General features: G+C 42.5%; 3 protein-coding genes across 4 annotated transcripts in view; 2 read left to right on the plus strand and 1 right to left on the minus strand.

The window, feature by feature from the left end:
• Window positions 1-10,950, plus strand: part of FAM169A (family with sequence similarity 169 member A) — a 69,385-nt gene extending 58,435 nt beyond the window's left edge. The window contains exons 12-13 of one of the 2 annotated variants that reach the window (XM_075270628.1): window positions 225-419; window positions 10,284-10,950. In XM_075270628.1, the coding sequence (XP_075126729.1) occupies window positions 225-419; window positions 10,284-10,802 (714 nt within the window). In that variant the 3' untranslated portion in view covers window positions 10,803-10,950. The remainder of the gene's footprint in view (window positions 1-224; window positions 420-10,283) is intronic. The other variant, XM_075270637.1, reaches the window with a different exon arrangement.
• On the plus strand, window positions 5,803-6,712 carry LOC142200435 (ropporin-1-like protein). Its single transcript, XM_075270794.1, has one exon. The coding sequence runs from the start codon at window positions 5,952-5,954 to the stop codon at window positions 6,609-6,611; it is 660 nt and encodes a 219-aa protein (XP_075126895.1). The 5' UTR covers window positions 5,803-5,951; the 3' UTR covers window positions 6,612-6,712.
• Window positions 10,951-14,808: 3,858 nt separating the features above from the next.
• NSA2 (NSA2 ribosome biogenesis factor) lies at window positions 14,809-18,950 on the minus strand. Its single transcript, XM_075270457.1, has 6 exons — window positions 18,798-18,950; window positions 17,690-17,877; window positions 16,528-16,678; window positions 16,266-16,445; window positions 15,084-15,276; window positions 14,809-14,984 (listed from the first exon to the last, which is right to left on the minus strand). The coding sequence occupies exons 1-6, from the start codon at window positions 18,798-18,800 to the stop codon at window positions 14,917-14,919; spliced, it is 783 nt and encodes a 260-aa protein (XP_075126558.1). The 5' UTR covers window positions 18,801-18,950; the 3' UTR covers window positions 14,809-14,916.
• Window positions 18,951-19,039: the final 89 nt, after the last annotated feature.

The raw sequence follows: 19,039 nt of genomic DNA on the forward strand, positions 1-19,039 counted from the left end.
CTCTAACCATGAGGAGGTAAAAAATAAAAGGGCCTTTGCCATCCATTCATTACTCAGGACAGACCAGCGCTCAGGAGAGTTAAGATGATGTTGGTTCTGGTATGGTGGCATTGGTTGGCACTTATGGGGGCACCGGGGTGAACTGCTCTGGCTGTAACAATTATAAAGTAAGACATTTGGAGTAAGAATGCTTGTAATAGTGTTCCTTAATATTTCCATCCTAGGAGGTTGAACTGGAGCCAGTGAATGGTGATATCACAAAAGAAGCCTTTGAGCCTCAGTTGGTAGATGCGCATGAAATCGCTTCAGACACAGAATCCAATTTAGAACCAGGAGACAATGACGGGAAATCTCTCACCACTCTGGTTTCGGTTAACATGGACTTAGAGAAATCCTTTGAAGACTCCTTTCCTGACCAGGTTTGTAACAATCCTTGTCCTTGAGGATTTATTTGCTGATGCTGGATGATGTGATAATGCGCTGTCCATGGTGCTGGTGTGATGGGAAATATTGTGGAAAAGTCCATATGGGATCATATTCTATGAGTACGCATTGGTTCACACTACAGCATTATAGCATAGATGTGTCTGCTTTATGTGTTTTGCTTGGTTGTTTTTCATGCTATAATATATATTTAAAAAGGTAGAAAGGAAAAAGATTGAATACTTGTATACTGGAGCAAAAGTACCCAGAATACAACGTGTCACATCAATAGTCTATAGATTAAATTAAAGGAGCTCTATCACTGGGAAAAGTCATTTTTAACTAATCACATCCTTGCATAGCCTTTAGAAAGGCTATTTCACAACTACCTTTAGTATGTAAATCCCCTCAGTAGTTTTAGAATGAGCCCGTTTTTATTCATATGCTAATGAGCTTCCAGCCAGCACAGGAAGTTCCCAGCAGCACTCGTCTCTGCTATTCTCTCCTATCTGTGTGTGCAAACAGGAAGCAGGAAGTCAATAGCAGCACCAGACTGTGCTGTATACATACATAGGAAAGAATAGGCAGAGGGTGCACGATGAGACTTTCGGGGTGCACCAAGAGGCTAATTAGCATATGAATAAAAATTCAAAAACCAGTGAGGCAATTTACCCACAAAAGGTAGGTGTGGAATAGCCTTTCTAAAGGCTATGCAAGGATGTGCTTAGTTAAAAATTACTTTTCCCAATTATAGAGCCCCTTTAAAGGGGTTCTCTGGAGGGGAAAGTTTTAACTGTCCATTTACTGCACTGGATAAATACCCTTATTGTATAGAAATGGGTCCCTGGTCACCCCAATTATTAGCTTTGCAGAGTGCAGCAAGGGCCGGAAGTCTCTGCACTCAACCTCTCCTGCTGCTTTTTGTGACGTCACTGACTCTGCTCTACTACGGTTACTTTTATAGAGAGTAGATTGAGAAAGTTCATGTGACCAAAAGTCAGAGCACCGGCAGGGAAGGCAGAAGAACAAATTTTTTATCCATCCCTGCGGCTCTCTTCAAATCTAAAAATTAGGGCGCTGGCGGACCGTCTTCTTCATAGAAAGGCTTTTTATCCAGTGCAGTGAATAGACTGTTAAAATTTGTCTCTCCCCCCACATTAAAGTGAACACCACTGATACACTGACCCATATGTCTAATAGACATACATTCCCAGGACCAGCTACAGATTACAGTCCTATGAAAAAGTTTGGGCACCCTATTAATCTTAATCATTTTTAGTTCTAAATATTTTGGTGTTTGCAACAGCCATTTCAGTTTGATATATCTAATAACTGATGGACACAGTAATATTTCAGGATTGAAATGAGGTTTATTGTACTAACAGAAAATGTGCAATATGCATTAAACCAAAATTTGACCGGTGCAAAAATATGGGCACCTCAACAGAAAAGTGGCATTAATATTTAGTACATCCTCCTTTTGCAAAGATAACAGCCTCTAGTCGCTTCCTGTAGCTTTTAATCAGTTCCTGGATCCTGGATGAAGGTATTTTGGACCATTTCTTTCTACAAAACAATTCAAGTTCAGTTAAGTTTGATGGTCGCCGAACATGGACAGCCCGCTCTCAAATGATCTGAAAACAAAGATTGTTCAACATAGTTGTTCAGGGGAAGGATACAAAACGTTGTCTCAGAGATTTAACCTGTCAGTTTCCACTGTGAGGAACATAGTAAGGAAATGGAAGACCACAGGGACAGTTCTTGTTAAGCTCAGAAGTGGCAGGCCAAGAAAAATATCAGAAAGGCAGAGAAGAAGAATGGTGAGAACAGTCAAGGACAATCCACAGACCACCTCCAAAGAGCTGTAGCATCATCTTGCTGCAGATGGTGTCACTGTGCATCAGTCAGCAATACAGCGCACTTTGCACAAGTAGAAGCTGTATGGCAGAGTGATGAGAAAGAAGCCGTTTCTGCATGTACGCCACAAATAGAGTTATGCAAAAGCACATTTGGAGAAGCCAACTTCATTTTGGAAACAAAGATTGAGTTGTTTGGTTATAAAAAAAAGGCGTTATGCATGGCGTCCAAAAAGAAACAGCATTCCAAGAAAAACACTTGCTACCCACTGTAAAATTTGGTGGAGGTTCCATCATGCTTTGGGGCTGTGTGGTCAATGCCGGCACCGGGAATCTTGTTAAAGTTGAGGGTCGCATGGATTCCACTCAGTATCAGCAGATTCTTGAGAATAATGTTCAAGAATCAGTGACGAAGTTGAAGTTACGCCGGGGATGGATATATCAGTAAGACAATGATCCAAAACACCGCTCCAAATCGACTCAGGCATTCATGCAGAGGAACAATTACAATGTTCTGGAATGGCCATCCAGTCCCCAGACCTGAATATCATTGAACATCTGTGGGATGATTTGAAGCGGGCTGTCCATGCTCGGTCACCATCAAACTTACCGTATTTTTCGGACTATAAGACGCACTTTTTTTCCTCCCAATATGGGAGGAAAATGTGTGTGCGTCTTATAGTCCGAATGCAGCGTGTGCAGCGTCTGTGTCCTGTCTATGAGAATCAAAAGGAGAGCAGCACGGTGCCTGCCTGCTCTGCCCCTCCTTCCCTGTCTGTGTCGCGTCTTTGCAGGAGCGAGATATGAGAGGCAGGGAAGTAGGGGCGGGCCAGACAGGTGAAGGAAGCATGGTTTCAAGCTTGCCGAGAAAACCACGCCTCCTTCTCCCGTCTGGCCCGCCCCTCCTTCACTGCCTCTCAGATCTGGCTCGTGCAATGAAGCCACACAGACAGGGAAGGAGGGGCGGGCCAAACGGGAGGAGGAGGCGTGGTTTTCTCGGCAAGCTTGAAACCACGCCTCCTTCACCCGTCTGGCCCGCCCCTACTTCCCTGCTTGTGTGGCATCATTGCAGGAGCAAGATCTGAGAGGCAGTGAAGGAGGGATGAGCCAGATGGGTGAAAGAGGCGTGTTTTCAAGTTTGCTTAGAAAACCACACCTCCTTCACCCGTCTGGCCCGCCCCTTTTTCTCTTCTTGCATAGCTTCACTGCAGGGTGTCTCTTTCCATCCATGGATGAGATAGATATATATATATATATATATATATATATATATGTTCAAATCACCCCCATATCCCTAGAATACATATGAAACAAAAACATTACTGTGAAACACATACACATTTGGTATCCCTGTGTCCGAAAGCCCCCGGTTCTATTTACATTGGTGAAATATTATATTATTAGGTTATTAAATATTTCAACAATTTTTTTTCTTTAAAAAAATTTTTTTCCCTATTTTCCTCCTCTAAAACCTTAGTGCGTCTTATGGTCCGGTGCGTCTTATAGTCCGAAAAATACGGTAACTGAACTTGAATTGTTTGTCCAAAATACTTTTATCCAGGATCCAGGAACTGATTAAAAGCTACAGGAAGCGACTAGAGGCTGTTATCTTTGCAAAAGGAGGATCTACTAAATATTAATGTCACTTTTCTGTTGAGGTGCCCATACTTTTGCACCGGTCAAATTTTGGTTTAATGCATATTGCTCATTTTCTGTTAGTACAATAAACCTCATTTCAATCCTGAAATATTACTGTGTCCATCAGTTATTAGATATATCAAACTGAAATGGCTGTTGCAAATACCAAAATATTTAGAACTAAAAATGATTAAGATTAATAGGGGTGCCCAAACTTTTTCATAGGACTGTATATAGTTATAAAGAATACCCAAAAGGCAGGCCATCATAATTGGAAATATATATAGGGTATGTATGTGATCAAAAACAACAATATTTCAGGAAGGCCAGGAGTGTCCAGCTGTGCACACTTATACCTTCTTATAGTTGTGAGGAGCCTCTCTTTAAATTATCAGGTATATAATAATATTTAGGGGGCTTTCACACTTGCGCCCAGTGTCCAGTTTGTGCATTCCGCTGGGTTTCCGTCTTCTGCCCTGGCGAAACTGGACAGGGGACGGAAAGCCGGTGGTCAGTTTTAAAACCCAAACAGTACATGGACCTCACACATCTACAGATTGGGGACATGTGAACGAGGTCTTATTCAGATTACCTCTGGGGAGGTACAATGGACTTTTGTTCATGAGATCACCCTCCCCTCCATTGTTAATAAGAGAGCATACTTTCTATTTAGAGGGGTTGTCCAATGAAAAGCATCCTTTCTATACTGCTAGTTTATGTGGATTTAAGACTTTTCCTAAATACATTGCTGTATCAAAAGTGCTTTGTTTGGCCGCTATCTTAATGTATTCACTTCATTGTTGACACTGCGTTTCTATGGCCACTGGGCTTATCTGTTCATTTCCCAAGTGACCTAGCTGCCTGCTCTCAGGGGGGGGGGGGGGGGGGGCAAGCTCCTCAGATAGGGGAGGGGGAAGGTGAGAGCTCCAGGATTACTGTGCTGTCTATCTTCAGCTTTTCCACTTATCAGCCGGTTTAATTGAATTTGGCTGATAAGGGCTGAGATAAGGGCTGAGATAAGGAGTCCATTACCTCTGTATGTAATGCAAGCTGACTCAAATCCAGCTCTACTACATCAGTTTCCACATCAGCTTCATACTGTGGTAATGCATTTACAACCAAATCCCTCATTACTGACTGGAAATATAGCAGATAGCAGAGCAAGTGAAACCCCGCCCACCAATGTGCTGAGAAATCCAGGAAGTGAAGAGAGCACAGAGCCTGCAGGCTGCAGAACAAGAGTTATGGGAATACCCTTTAACTCCTTAGATTAGTTTACAGAAAAAAGTAAAAAAACAATTTTTACCCTAGTTATTGAAACAAATTAAACACATAATTGGTATCGCCACATCCATAAAATAAAATGAATCCATTATTTATTCTACATGATAAACACCATAAGCTTTAGAATACAGATACCAAAATGAATGTTATCTGATCATCTCACCTCGCAAAAACAAAATGGACAGGAGTCCTGGCCCCATACACTGGACCATGACAATTCACAGCCATGTGTATGGGGCCATAGAGAGAAATGGGTCAGTGTGCAAATGGTGAAACCATGACCGGCACACTGACTGTTATGTTAATGTTCTGCTCTGATCTCTGCCTCTTATTGAGTAAAATATGAGGCGGATTCAGGGCGGAATATGGAGATGATGTTGAAAGGCAATCCTCCCCCAAATCAGGGAAAGATTATGCTGTGTGAATATACCCTAAGCCCACAAGCAGGGACTATTTCATAGGAAGCGATTTCGTCTTCCATTGACTTCAGTGGGGGGTTCCATTCCGTCACACTACATGTTTTTGCATAGGATGCAGTGCCGCTGTGGGCCAGGCGGTGGCGCTAAAGTGACTGCAGAGGACTCACACCTGTCCTGGCGTACGTAACGTCACCGCGTTGCTTGGAAGCGGTTACCAGGTAACGGAGGACGCTGAATTGAAACAGAAACAGAGTCTCCGCCGGTGTCCGGCTGTGCGGCGATTCCGTGCGCCTTGTGTTCCGGTGGCCCGGCTGTTGTCCAGTGTGCCGCCATGCCGCTTCCAGAGGCCATGTTCTGCGCTCAGCAGATTACTATCCCTCCCGAACTCCCCGACCTGTTGAAGGAGTTCACCAAGGCGGCGATCCGCACCCAGCCTGCCGATGTGCTGCAGTGGTCAGCCGCCTACTTCAGCAGCTTGTCCAGAGGAGAGGCCCTGCCAGTGAAGGAGCGGGTGGAGATGCCAGTTGCCACCCAGAAGACAGACAGCGGCCTGACCCCCGGCCTGCTGAGGGCGCTGCACAGACAGCTGGCCGCCAGGCTCCTGGTCCCTGTGGAGGAGCTGGAGCAGAAGTGGAAGGCTCTGTGCTTACCACTAGGCCAGCTGCACAGCATCCTGGAGCTGGAGCACCAGGGCACAGAAGTGGAGTGGATGAAGTTCCTGGCCCTGGCCTGCAGTGCCCTGGGGGGCAGTATTACTACAGCACTCAAGTATGCATGTGAGATCCTCACCCAGGACCCAGAGGGGGGCGCCGCTCGCATCCCACTACAGACATTTATAGTCCTGTACAAATATCTGGCCCAGATTGATGGGGACATCTCGGACAGTACCATAGAAGGAGTGCTTAGTGCCCTGCAGGAGGAGGCGGGCAAGCAAGAGGGCATGATCCAACCTAGGAACTTCCTCAGTCCTCAGTGCCCTCCGCTGTCATAGAAAATCTACATGCTAGGGTCATCATGACATACAATTGTATCCAGTTATTTATCAATAAACCTGTGTAATATGTCATGTTATTACATGTGTTATGTCCAGTATCGTGTTATGTCTGTAAAAACCTTACCACATATGTTATATTACATTATACATATTATATTAGTTTATATTATATTATGTTTATCACAGGCTAAGGTGTAACACTGTATAGTATGTTTAGTATATAAATGAAAGGGGCCACCTGGTGTCTATACCTTCATGATAGATGCCTTGTTAGGGAGCCTACACACGGAGTAAACGCGCATGTATTTTTGCAAAATGCACGTGCAAAAATACACATTGACTTCAATGACATTTTACAGGCATATTTTTACACGTGTAAAAAATATCATTGAAGTCAATGGGAGTCTTATTTTTACACGTGTATTTTGCAAAAATACACACACGTTTACTCCGTGTGAAGGCTCTCTTAGAGTTATCCATTGTGTAATGTGTGGGCAGGAGGGGGGGGGGGGTGCGCTGAAAGAAAGAGTCGCTGTTCCTTCCATGACATCAGCTTATTACCACTAGATAAGTATCTGGTCAACCCATTTCAGGCTGTGTTTACATCTGCCCTGTTATTTCTGATTTTCTGTTCTGTTAAAGCAGTGCTGGGTTCCTCATATGATGGATACAGGCAACAGCCTACCTATAATTAGATACCTACATAGAATCTATACAATCTGTTGAAAGTATACACTATGACAACAATTACCAAAAATCTAAGACATATAAAACACATAAAAACATGTACAAGAGAACGGCAGAAGTTGTGGTATCATCACACGAATATTAATCCAAAAATGCAGACGGCAGGAGTCTCCACCTGCAAATGTGAGTGGCTGAATAGTGATAAATTATTTAATGAGCATATAATGCGGTCATCTTATAAATATCTTATGGGCCACAGATAATATAAAGGTGACAGTATAAAGTTACTAAACAAGGTATGCAGATAAACCCGCCATGGTGAAATATAATGCCGTATACAATATCTTATGCCATACCATATCCACAAAGATATAATCACACAATATTGATTCAAAATTCAGGCAGCAGGTATATAGAGGTGGCAGAATATTCAATAAACATGTAATGCTACTGTTAAACCTGCATGTTAGGCTTAATCCATACTATATCTGTGATGCACATTCAGGGTTTATGCCAACATGCTCTAAGGCTAGAATAGTCAAAAATAAACCTTTTACATATGCTAGTATACACTGAGATTCTATCTATAGATCCCTCTATCTGGGCCAAATATAACCAGACGCCTATGTATGAGACTCTTAGCCATTTGAAGGAACACACATTAGCCATTTTGGTGGTTTTGAATGTCCAAGAGAGACAGTTACCTGGTATAGATTGACCTTCATAAAACAGCTAAAAGTTGTCCTGAAATTGTAATGTAATGTACGTAATGATGCTAGGATCACACCTATATCTGACTTTCTGTCCCTCTGATCAGTCGGAGAACCAGAAGAACAGAAAAATTGAAACCATTGGATCCATCCTATGAAGGACGCTCATGGAGCCCAACTATAGTGGAGTCTGTTGGGTGTCTGTTTTACTGGCAGATAAAAAAGCCGGGCTTGCAGGACTTTTTTGTTCAGTGATTCCTGACAGGCGTTGAAATGGAGTCTCCGAACTCCAAAACAGATGTGAACCCAACCTGATAGAACCTTTAAGTCCAGTGCTCCAGATAGTTGTGTGAGAGGTGCTCAAAATAAAGACAAATTTTTCTGAAGATAAGGTCCTTGTAACTATCAGATTTTTACAACAACAAAAAAGGCGCAATTGCTCAGAAGAAACATTTGAAACACCTCTTCATCGTGTGATTTGGTGTAGGGACAGCGCATTGTCTTCCATGCTCAGAATACTGCACTACTGCTCATTGGAAGCCACAAAGGTTTAGCCTCCTACACATGAGCAGAATACAGACTAAGAGCCTTTTTATAAATTAGTCTGTGACTGCGAGGACCCTTTTTAGTAATGGTGTACAAAACTGTCCCAATGTGTTCTGTCTGTATGTCATTATAATAATAATATAATAATAAATTTTATTTATATAGCGCCAACATATTCCGCAGCGCTGTACAATTTGTAGGGTTCAAATACAGACAGAAAGATATATTACAAAGAAAGTCATTTCACACAATGGGACTGAGGGCCCTGCTCGCAAGAGCTTACAATCTATGAGGTAGAGGGGGTGACTATACAGCCTGTTGATCGGCTGCAGCAGTGGTGGTGGCCATCACAGTCTCTTGTCCCCCTCCAGTTGCCCCCACAGTTTCTTGTCCCCATCAGTATATGTGGTCCCCACAGTACATATTGCCCCCCCACCCCACCCCCCCCCGAGTCTTCAGGGAGCAACAGACTCGATGTAAGTTATGTCACTACATCACACCTATTGCACATGGAGGACACAGACCCACTGTCCAGGGTAGCTTTCTAAATGCAGGGCTTTCTCGCTGTCCAAAGGGGGTCTGCCCGCTACCATAGGGCCCAGTGCTCCAGTTACAGAGATATTCAGACTTCTGATATACATTGTAGACTTAACCTGGCTCAGAAAAGACTCTGTAGCTCAGTAAGCAGCTTCACTTCCTCCTAAACTGTCTATACATGGCTTCCATTGAGCGCTGTCAGAAATCAGGCAGATTGAGACAGTAATAGACCATTTCTGCTCTCTATATGGGCAAATATCTGCAGAGTTGTTTGTGGACGTTGGTCGACCTACAGTTGAGGTGTTGCTGCCATTTTATAAAACTGTTATAGTATCAGAGGTTTTGCTCATGGGGGTCTGGGTGCAGAGTTCCCCACGGATTCCTGGAATGAAGGGGCAGGAACATCCGGTTTAACCATGTGCTCCATTGTTACTGATCATCTCTCAGAGAGTGGAACGACAGGTGTATAAACCTACAGACTCAGAGTCCATCAGAATCGGAGGGGCACATTATTCATCTGACCGCTTCTGCCTCTTCAGTTTCGTCATCAGTTTACAGCCAATACCTAGTGGCTGTACTTGCTACTGCAGCTTATTCCCATTCATGTAAACGTGATTTGTACTACTATAAAGAAAAGATGTGTCTGTTAATAAAGAAGCTGCAGCACTTGCTAAGCACTGGAGGTGCTAATAAGGATCTAATATTGATGGCCATAAATTGCAAAGTCCTGGGAAACCTGTTTCACATGTCTACATGTATAAATTGTAGGACACCCTTGAGAGGTATAGCATAGACCATTAATATTAGACTGGTCAAGTTCAACAGCCAGGACCTCCACCGATGAGCTGTTTGAGGAACTTAGGGGAATGCTATTTCCTTTTCTCATTCCAGTGACGTGACGTCCATTGGTCACATGACCATGCAGTAGTTCAGTACCATTCAAATAAATAGGGTAGAGTGCAATACCAAGCGCTGCCATTATACAATGTACGGTGCTGTGCTTGGTAAGCAAGGAAGAGAGCACAACACTTGTCCAAACACTGCACTAATCTGAACTAAGGGGGTTCTGATACTGTTGATCAATATCACAGCCCAGAAAACTCCTATAATCCATTTAACATAATTCTGTAAATAGATGTCAATTTCAGATACAGGGTGGTCTCTAACTTTACTCTTTAATTCTTCACAGGTTCTTAATCCAGAGGATCTAGAGACGGCCTCACATGAAAACATGGCAACCGAAGTAGCAGAAACAGAAATACAAGATGAAGAATTCAAGGAGAGAATGGCAGCAAAATCCACTGAGGAAGACCTAACAGATAATGGCTACACAGAGGGCAACACTGCAGAAGAGTGTCCAACATCTGATGAAACCTCCACCCTGGACACCGGTTCTCTAGAAGAAACAACAGTCCACGTCTCAGCAGAAACATTGCCTCTTCTCCGGCAAGGTCCTCTTCTCGTGGTCGAACTTCAGGATGTAGCTTTCCAGCAACAATCTGATGGACAAAGGAGCATTTCTGGAGAACAGTCTGAAGGATCTGTGGAGACCGATCAGTCAGCCCAGAAATCCATAGAGAGAGGTGGCGAGAGCAGTTCAGAAGAAGTGGAAACAGAGATCCCCGTAGCAGAAAGAAGAGGCGGTCTGCGCAGGAAGGCTCGAGGCTACAAAGGACCACCCAAGAGAAGGGCCAAGTTATCAGCTTAGCTGATGGTAGTATGTAACTTACATGTTCTTCACACAATATTTGTAAAACAAGATAATCTAGAATTTTTCTAAAAGTTCTATAAAGTTGTGCAACCTAGGTCACAGACATTTGTATCTGTTCAATTTTAAAGTTTTCTGGTTCATGTTATTTTTTTCTATTTGTGTTTTTTGTGCATTTTACCCAACTCTTATGTTTCTTTCTACTTTACACACATTGGCACGAAGTTGTCAGATCCAAACAAATGAGCACAAGTGTTTTATGATGGACGCCTGGTAAGGCTTCATGTTATTGAGAACATTCTCCAGTTTATTGACCAAGTAAAGCCACTTTTGAATATTAATATTTCCCAGAAATTGTGTATTACTGACTTTAATACCACACCACTGCAAAATGGTTCCAATATATTCATTCAGTATGGCATTTCCAAACTTACTAGGGCATACAGACATCATAGGAAAGCTAGCGTGGGGGTGCCTACTGCAACAGCAGCTCTGCCTCTGGTGGACTGGGCTGCAAGAAACATTTGTGACCTTCCTAATTATTACCATCGGATGTACCCACATTGTCCAGTATCACTTTACATCAGTTTACATGTATGTTCACACATGGCAGATACCCAGCAGGTTTCCTAAATCATATCTAGCTCTCCTAAAAGGTCACACTTTTTCTTAAAGGGGTTGGCCAGTTTCAGACCAATATTGACAAACAAACATACAATAAAAAGATATACAATTTTCCAATATACTTTCTGTATCAATTCCTCACGGTTTTCTAGATTTCGGCTTGCTGTCATTCATTCTGTTACTTCTAGAGGATAAAAGTCTGACCATGGTCATGTGATTTACAGTCCATGGTCATGTGATTTACGGTCCGTGGTCATGTGATGAGGACACAGGTGCACAGCTGATTACCAGGCTGATGTCTGATTACTGTGCTGTGACTATAACGAGCGGCACCTGTGTGCTCATCACATGACCATGGACTGTACATCACATGACCATGGTCAGAGTTTTATCCACTAGAAGTAACAGAATGAATGACAACAAGCCGAAATCTAGAAAACCGTGAGGAATTGATACAGAAAGTATATTGGAAAATTGTATATCTTTTTATTGTACGTTTGTTTGTCAATATTGGTCTGAAAGTGTCCAACCCCTTTAAAGACAGTGCCTGGCCTTTCAGTTCATCCACATTTGTATGTTGCTGAGCTGTAATGCTAGGCAGAGTCCATGGACAATGACTATTTCCTTGTTGCAGAGATCCGTATTTTCTAAATTTAGGGAATCCATTGGGAAGGTAAAGTAATTAAACTTCAAAGATAAGATAGTGGATCAGTAATTCAGCTAAATTACATTCCTTCTTATGGAGAGATCTTGGGATACAATGCCAAGTTGTTGGCAGATGCAGCTCATATTCCATCTAACAAAATAATGATTTCATGCGATTTGTCCAAAAGATTCCACATCAAACTACTATATTTGCCCACGTTGTCCAGTGCAGTGTTTTACCCTAGTGACCACGTTACAGTGTGGCTTATAGCAGAGGTGTTTGTTTTCTATGTCCTCAGTCACTATTATAGTTAATCTAAAGGTAATTGACAAATAACTTGGCAGAATCCACCTAATGGACTAGAAGCTGCGTCTTTTTTAGTCAGAATTTTTATGAGAATCTGCCTTAAATTCAGCTCAACATTCCTTCATGTGAACATACCAAGACTACGTCCATGTGTACACTGGACTTATTGGCCTGTACGCTATGCCTGAAAACAGACTTCTTGGCAAGGGCATAACAGTTTAGCTATGATGCTAGTAGTCCCTGCCTCTCCAGTACATGATGTAACCTCTGAAGGACAGTATGTAGCAGAGAGGCAGGGACTCCTAGCATCATAGAGAACTAGAATGCTAGCAGTCCATCTCCTGGCTTAGTGTACAGGTTGGTAAATCCAACATATGTGCAGTCCAGCTATAACATATGGGAGAAGTTAGCAAAAAATAATCACACCCCCTTTACTAGAGTTTGTACGAATAAACACAGACAACATATTCTATGTAAACATTTCATTTGTCAAAGCTGTATTGCAAACTACAGCAGTTTCTGGTAAACCTGTATGCAATATTTCCATGCAGCAAAGTACTGCTATATGTGAACTCACTCTTAGAGGACCTTTCATCAGATTGGGCACAGGCAGTTCTATATACTGCTGGAAAGCTGACAGTGCGCTGAATTCAGCGCACTGTCAGCTTTCCCGATCTGTGCCCCAGGTAAAGCGCTATCGGTCCTGGTACCGTAGGGCTTTACAGTCAGAAGGGCGTTTCTGACAGTTAGCCAGGGATTATTCCTCCCCGCTCACACAGTACAGCACGATAGGCACTGCTGGGCAGAAGGACGTTCCTGGCTAAGTGTCAGAAACACCCTTCTGACTGTAAAGCGCTGCAGTACCGGGACCGATAGCGCTTTACACCGGGTACAGATCGGGAAAGCAGACAGTGCACTGAATTCAGCGCACTGTCAGATTTCCAGCAGTATATAGAACTGCCTGTGCCCAATCTGATGAAAGGTCCTCTTTAAGAGTGAGTTCACACATGACTGGAATGCTACAATTTATTTTTTTTTAAATTTGGAATCTTTTAATTTCCTCTCAGAGAGTACACAGTTCAGCGTTGATGAAAACAAGCTGATTTTAGTGTACAGGTTCTTACTGGCTAGTCTGTACAGTGTACAAGATGATCCAGATAGTGGGACTGAGCTACTGAGAATGTGTGAGACACCACTGGTGCCTAGAAAAAAAAAAAAGAAATAAAAAGAACCCACTAACAACAGGTGACAGTAAATCTATGCAGAGGGTTTTTGTTTTGTTTTTTAATATTCTGTCTGCATGTAAACACAACTGACTCTCCTCCTCCCCCAATCAGTTTTTTTTTTACTCTTCTACTGGAAGAAAAATTTGTGCACCATTGATGTGCACCCATGACAGATGACATCACTGTGCATTAAAAACAGTAGTGTATATATACTCAAGTATAAGTCGAATTTTTCAGCACAGCTTTTGTGCTGAAAAAGTCCCCCCTCGGCTTTTACTTGAGTCAGCAAAAAAAAAAAATATATATTTTTTTTAAAATTTTTATGACAGGGGGTGGAGTCTATGACCAGCCGCAATAGTAATGTATAGAATCTCCCATAAAATAGTGGGAAAAAAAAGAAGCTTTAAAAAAATAAAAGTTCTAAATCCCTCCTTTCCCGAGAATACATACAAAAGTAGAAATGACTGTGAAACACAAACACATTAGGTATCCCTGTGTCTGAAAGTGCCCGGTCTACTGAATATAGGGGATCTGCAGTGCTCCTCTTCCGTCGGGAAGGGGTTAATAGGAGCACGGCAGATACCCTATATTTAGCCAGGCTGAATTCCAAGTGGGGGCCAAAAAAAAAGTCCTCAGGCTCAGGGAAGGGGCAGACAGACAATCAAAACACCCCCTCCCCTTCCCCAGCACTTACTGCACCCAAAAACTCCAACCATTTTAATTTTTGAAATTTTCCAGTAGCTGCTGCATTTTCCCCCCTCGGATTATACTCGAGTCAATAAGTTTTCCCAGTTTTTTTTGTGGTAAAATTAGGGGCCTTGGCTTATATTTGGGTCAGCTTATACTCGAGTATATACGGTAATCACGTGGGATCTAGATCCTGCTGTAAGAGTATGCTCGCTCAATGCTTTCTAGAAATATCAGGGCTACAACATTCATTGACAAAAACATCTTTGCTCAACAACTGTTAGCATCTGTTGAAAAATTTATAGCTAATGTGGACATAGCTTGATACACATCTCATTAAAACAACCTCAGCTAAGGGAGGGGGGGCTGATAACCAGTCAATCGTACGGCTGGGCCTGGACTCTAATGCCCAGCAGTAGCTGTTATTACAGAGTACCGCCCCCGACAGGCTGCCTTTTAAAATAGTTATAGCGGTCCATGTCGGACAAATAGACTAAGTATAAAATAGACACACCAATACATTCTTAAGAACACAACTTTATTATTAATTGCAGCAGAATGTGATCTCCCAATATGGGCATTGTTTATAAATCGAAATCCAGTCCATTTATAACCAAAGAGAACGTTATACGAGCAACACCGCGTTAATGCAGCCGTCATTTTCAGGATTATTTGTGACTTGTGCATATTTTCCTATAGAAAAAAAAAAACACCACATTGTTATTTTATTTCTAATATATTCTAAACAGTAGCCAAATCTTACACACTGCAGTTCACAAACAGAAACCTTACCCCATATAACTTTGCCTCCTTGTGTTACGAGACCAAGCTCACTGACATTCACCTCGATGACTGTTCCCTTTGTGATGACGCCTAAAGTTGTGTAAAGTGGAGAGGAGGGGTTCTTCTTAACACCGAGGATGGGTAAGCAGAATGTGGCCTTGAGTTCTGGATGAGTCACATGAGCCTTTTTAAAACGTAATCCCTGAAAGACACACAATATACAGTTTAAGATTGAGATGATAATCTGACGCAGTAAGGTCTCATGTACACGACCATATTATTTCCCAGACTGACAACAGCCGTGTGCGTGGAACTCATTGCATTATAGTCAGTTACGATGCAGAGCTCCCAAATGGCCCAATGGCTTCTGTACTGAACTCTCAGCTTTATGTCAGTTTTGTATAGCAGCGATCAGGAGTTCACTGCATCATAACAGATTAGGACACTGTTAGTTCTGTGCACACTGCCATGGTGAACCTAAATCCTAAATGACACGTTAAAGCAGGTTTTCCCACTAAATCTAATGGACATCGTAAAATAGCTTCTCTACTCCACATCTCCCTCTACAAACATCCATACATAAGTTGTCTGTTCAGTTCTGTGGGTGTTTGAAGGAAAACAAGTACTGTAGTCTATAGGTTGCCCAATGATATCAGTAGGTTCCCAAAAGTTTGGGGAAAAAAAGCCAGACTGTAAGTGACCATCACCATACAGCTTCAATGTGAGAAGGCCTCTGCTTAGCTGGAAACTTCTGCTAAAGGATATATTCACATGCAGCCGTTTTAGCAGAAAGCATAAGGATTTTTGAAAAACAAAAAAACATCCAGTTATGAAAGGTATTCCTCGTTTCACTTGGGCTAGGGCCTACGACCTGAGCTCATATTCACGGGACATTTTAAGGCAATCATTCTGGTTACTCAAAAGGGTTCCTTGTGTTCACGGGCTCTCCCATATACATTAGAAAGCGATTCTTCCCGGCCTCCCATATACAAGCACACTTGGGCAGGGGCTCATCTCCTTTGATAACATAAGGATTGAGCATGTTGAAACCCAATGGTCTGATCTTTCTTCCATTGGGCAAAGTTTGGACAAACCATAGTCATTAAATGGTGACCTGATCTTTCCAAAGGTAGTGGGTTTAGATTTCTTCAGTTATGAAGTTGGAACGCAAACGTTTTGTAATAAACTCACCATGGGTCTAATAAATCTTTCATATTTAGGAGGCTTTCGTGTGAATCCATCTCCAACAAAGCAAACTTTGGTGACCATCCTCTTCCAAGCCTTCTTCTTCCTCTTTCCTGTGCGGATAACTTTGAGCACTTCTGTTTCACCTTGTGCACGGACTTTGGGGAGAGGAACTTCCCATTTACCCTAAAATACATAAATAATTTAGTATTATATAAGATTCTTAGCACAGATATGAGCCTTGTCATGTTGCTGAGGGATCACTTACTGCTTTCTCTTTTCGCTTTTGTTTGATCATATTGGAGAGGACTTTGGCACGACTTTGTCCCTCTCTGTCCAGCAGATAAGCTGGAACGGCTCCCTCTGGGGTCTTCTCATCATTCTTCTGTTTGGTGTTTCTCTTTTCATGCATTTTAATACTAGATCATAGGAAAAACACATGTAAAGCTAATGCATTTAACTATCACGTAGCAGCAGTATACTCTGAATAAAGCATTTTATAGTTCTATGGTGTTCTATAATAATATTAGATATTTACAGAAAGATCTCAAAACATCTGAAATTTGAAGGGGTTCTGCAGACCTTCATATTAATGTCCGATCTTTAGAACAGATCAATTATATTAGTGGGGTTCAGATTTCCCCCAATCAGCTGTATTGTATTGTGTACACAGCTGATTGGCGAGGGTACCAGGCTTCCTCTACCTCCACTGATCGGATATTGATGACCCATTCTAAGGTTAAGCCATCAATACTGAATGTTGGAGAACCCCTAAAATAATATCACCTTGTAATTTTAGCACATTCTTCTATATAGGAACTAGTGCAAATATTTCCCTTTCCCATTGTTTTTACTAACTTCACTTAAACGTGTTTTCTGGCCCCTAATGTATGTTCAATACGGATGCCATATCAGCTATTCTAGCAGACTCCATACACTGGAATCTGCTGCAGAGAACAAGGAGAGCGTGTAGTCTGCTTCTAGACTAGCAGAGATGCAGTTCTCCAGCAGTATCGCTATACAGAGGAGGGGGCTCCAGCTCCACTCCTGATACATGAACAGGAGCAACTCTGTATCCCCTCCCAGGCCAGTTTAGCAGCATATGGTACCAGGACAATGCCGGGACAGCCAATCTGTGTAAGGTCTGGTAGTCAGACACCCACAGTTCAGATGACAAGGACTTCTCCTTTATATAGGTCATCCGTATTAAACATGAATTAGGTGCTAGAAATACACGATGAACGTTGCAGATTCACATACTACAATAAAGTGGTCTCTTTTGGTCCTGTTAAAACCACCTCTACAGTCTCTAACTAGTTCCCAGCGCAACACGTGTCATAACAATACATTTCTGTTTTATTCATGAAGACCATGTCCTACGACAAGTAGCCCATGAGTCTTGTCATCCATGCTAGAAGCGAGCCACTTACGTCTTCTTCATCTGGATCTTCTCGGCATGGCGCTGCTTGTGGTACAGTTTGGCCTTCAGACCGATAAGTTTCTTAGCTTTCTGTGATCGCTCATGAGCCTCACGGCTCTCCTTCTTCCTCTTCTTCTCATGGTAATCCAAGCGATAACCGTACCGCTTACGGTGTAATTCAATGTAGTCGTTCTGAGGCTATAAACAAAAATAAATATAATTCAGAGAATCAATAATAAACTGTGACTGTACACTATATAAACAATACGATGAAAGATTTTACACATGAACAATTGTGCTTGACCACTGCGGATCTTACTGCTGGGATCCCCAGACAGGGGCGTACCTATAGAGAGTGCAGCAATCGCTACTGGGCCTATGAGTCATGTAATGATCTGGTGGTGCAGTCACTGTTACGCTCCTATGATCAACATTTTACCTCGATAAATGAATATTTTAGAAGAGTCCCATTTTGACATACCACACCACTGAATTTTGGTTATTCACACATCAGTGATCCTGATTGGATGGTATAGAGTTAGAAATACATCCTTTCATCAATAGCAGCATGAGATAGGGTGGCATAGGTGTAAAATAATAGATAGAATTGATGCTTGGCACTGTTGTCTTGCTGTGCTGGAGTCCTGGGTTCGAGAACAACATCTGCAAGGAGTTAGTATGTTCTCTGGGTCTAAAGACAATCTGACTGTGAGCCTGATATGGGACAGTGACTGTCTATAAAGCGCTACGGAATATGATGGCGCTATACAAGTAACAGGAATACAACTGAATATACATAACAGCAAGATCACGTCCATTACCTGAGTTTAGATTTAGATTAGCCCTATTTATTCCTCCTACTAGTATGGCGTCATCATATTCCACAGCGATTTACAGACATTCTCCTACTTGGTACACACATACAAGTCTATGAGGAGTCACACTATACATATGTGCGGTCACCAGTGATTAACAATCATCTAAATGAAAAGAATAAGTCCTAATGCTGCCAGTTGTAGGACTATAAGTCCCAGCAGCTCCTGCCAGCTGTAGGCATGTCCGGGCAAGCACATGTAGTGTATACAGCAGTGTAATGCGGTCCCCCGCGGCGTGCTCACCATGTCGGCTGATCACTGTTGTAATCCTGGGCTGGTATTAAGTGGCCTCCGCTTCGGCCTTTACCCCGTGGAGGGGCAGTAGACGGTTACTTAGGTATTCGGAGGCCCGGGCCACAGCTACCGAGCTAGATGGAAATGGAAAAGGAGCGTCCCGCCCACCGAGTAGGTAGACGTCACTTCCGGGTGATACCACTAGTTGGGTTCGCTTTAGTCATTAGAATATGATGATAATCTATCTGTAT

The sequence above is a fragment of the Leptodactylus fuscus genome, chromosome 1 (genome assembly GCF_031893055.1).
Source record: "Leptodactylus fuscus isolate aLepFus1 chromosome 1, aLepFus1.hap2, whole genome shotgun sequence".
Lineage (NCBI taxonomy): Eukaryota > Metazoa > Chordata > Amphibia > Anura > Leptodactylidae > Leptodactylus > Leptodactylus fuscus.

Coding starts and splice junctions, on each gene's coding strand:
- LOC142200435 (XM_075270794.1), top strand. CDS start 5,952: ATGCCGCTTCCAGAGGCCATGTTCTGCGCTCAGCAGATTACTATCCCT.
- NSA2 (XM_075270457.1), bottom strand. Junction 16,679..17,689: donor AAGATCCAGATGAAGAAGAC/GTAAGTGGCTCG, acceptor CCTATGATCTAG/TATTAAAATGCATGAAAAGA. Junction 16,446..16,527: donor AAAAGCGAAAAGAGAAAGCA/GTAAGTGATCCC, acceptor TATGTATTTTAG/GGTAAATGGGAAGTTCCTCT.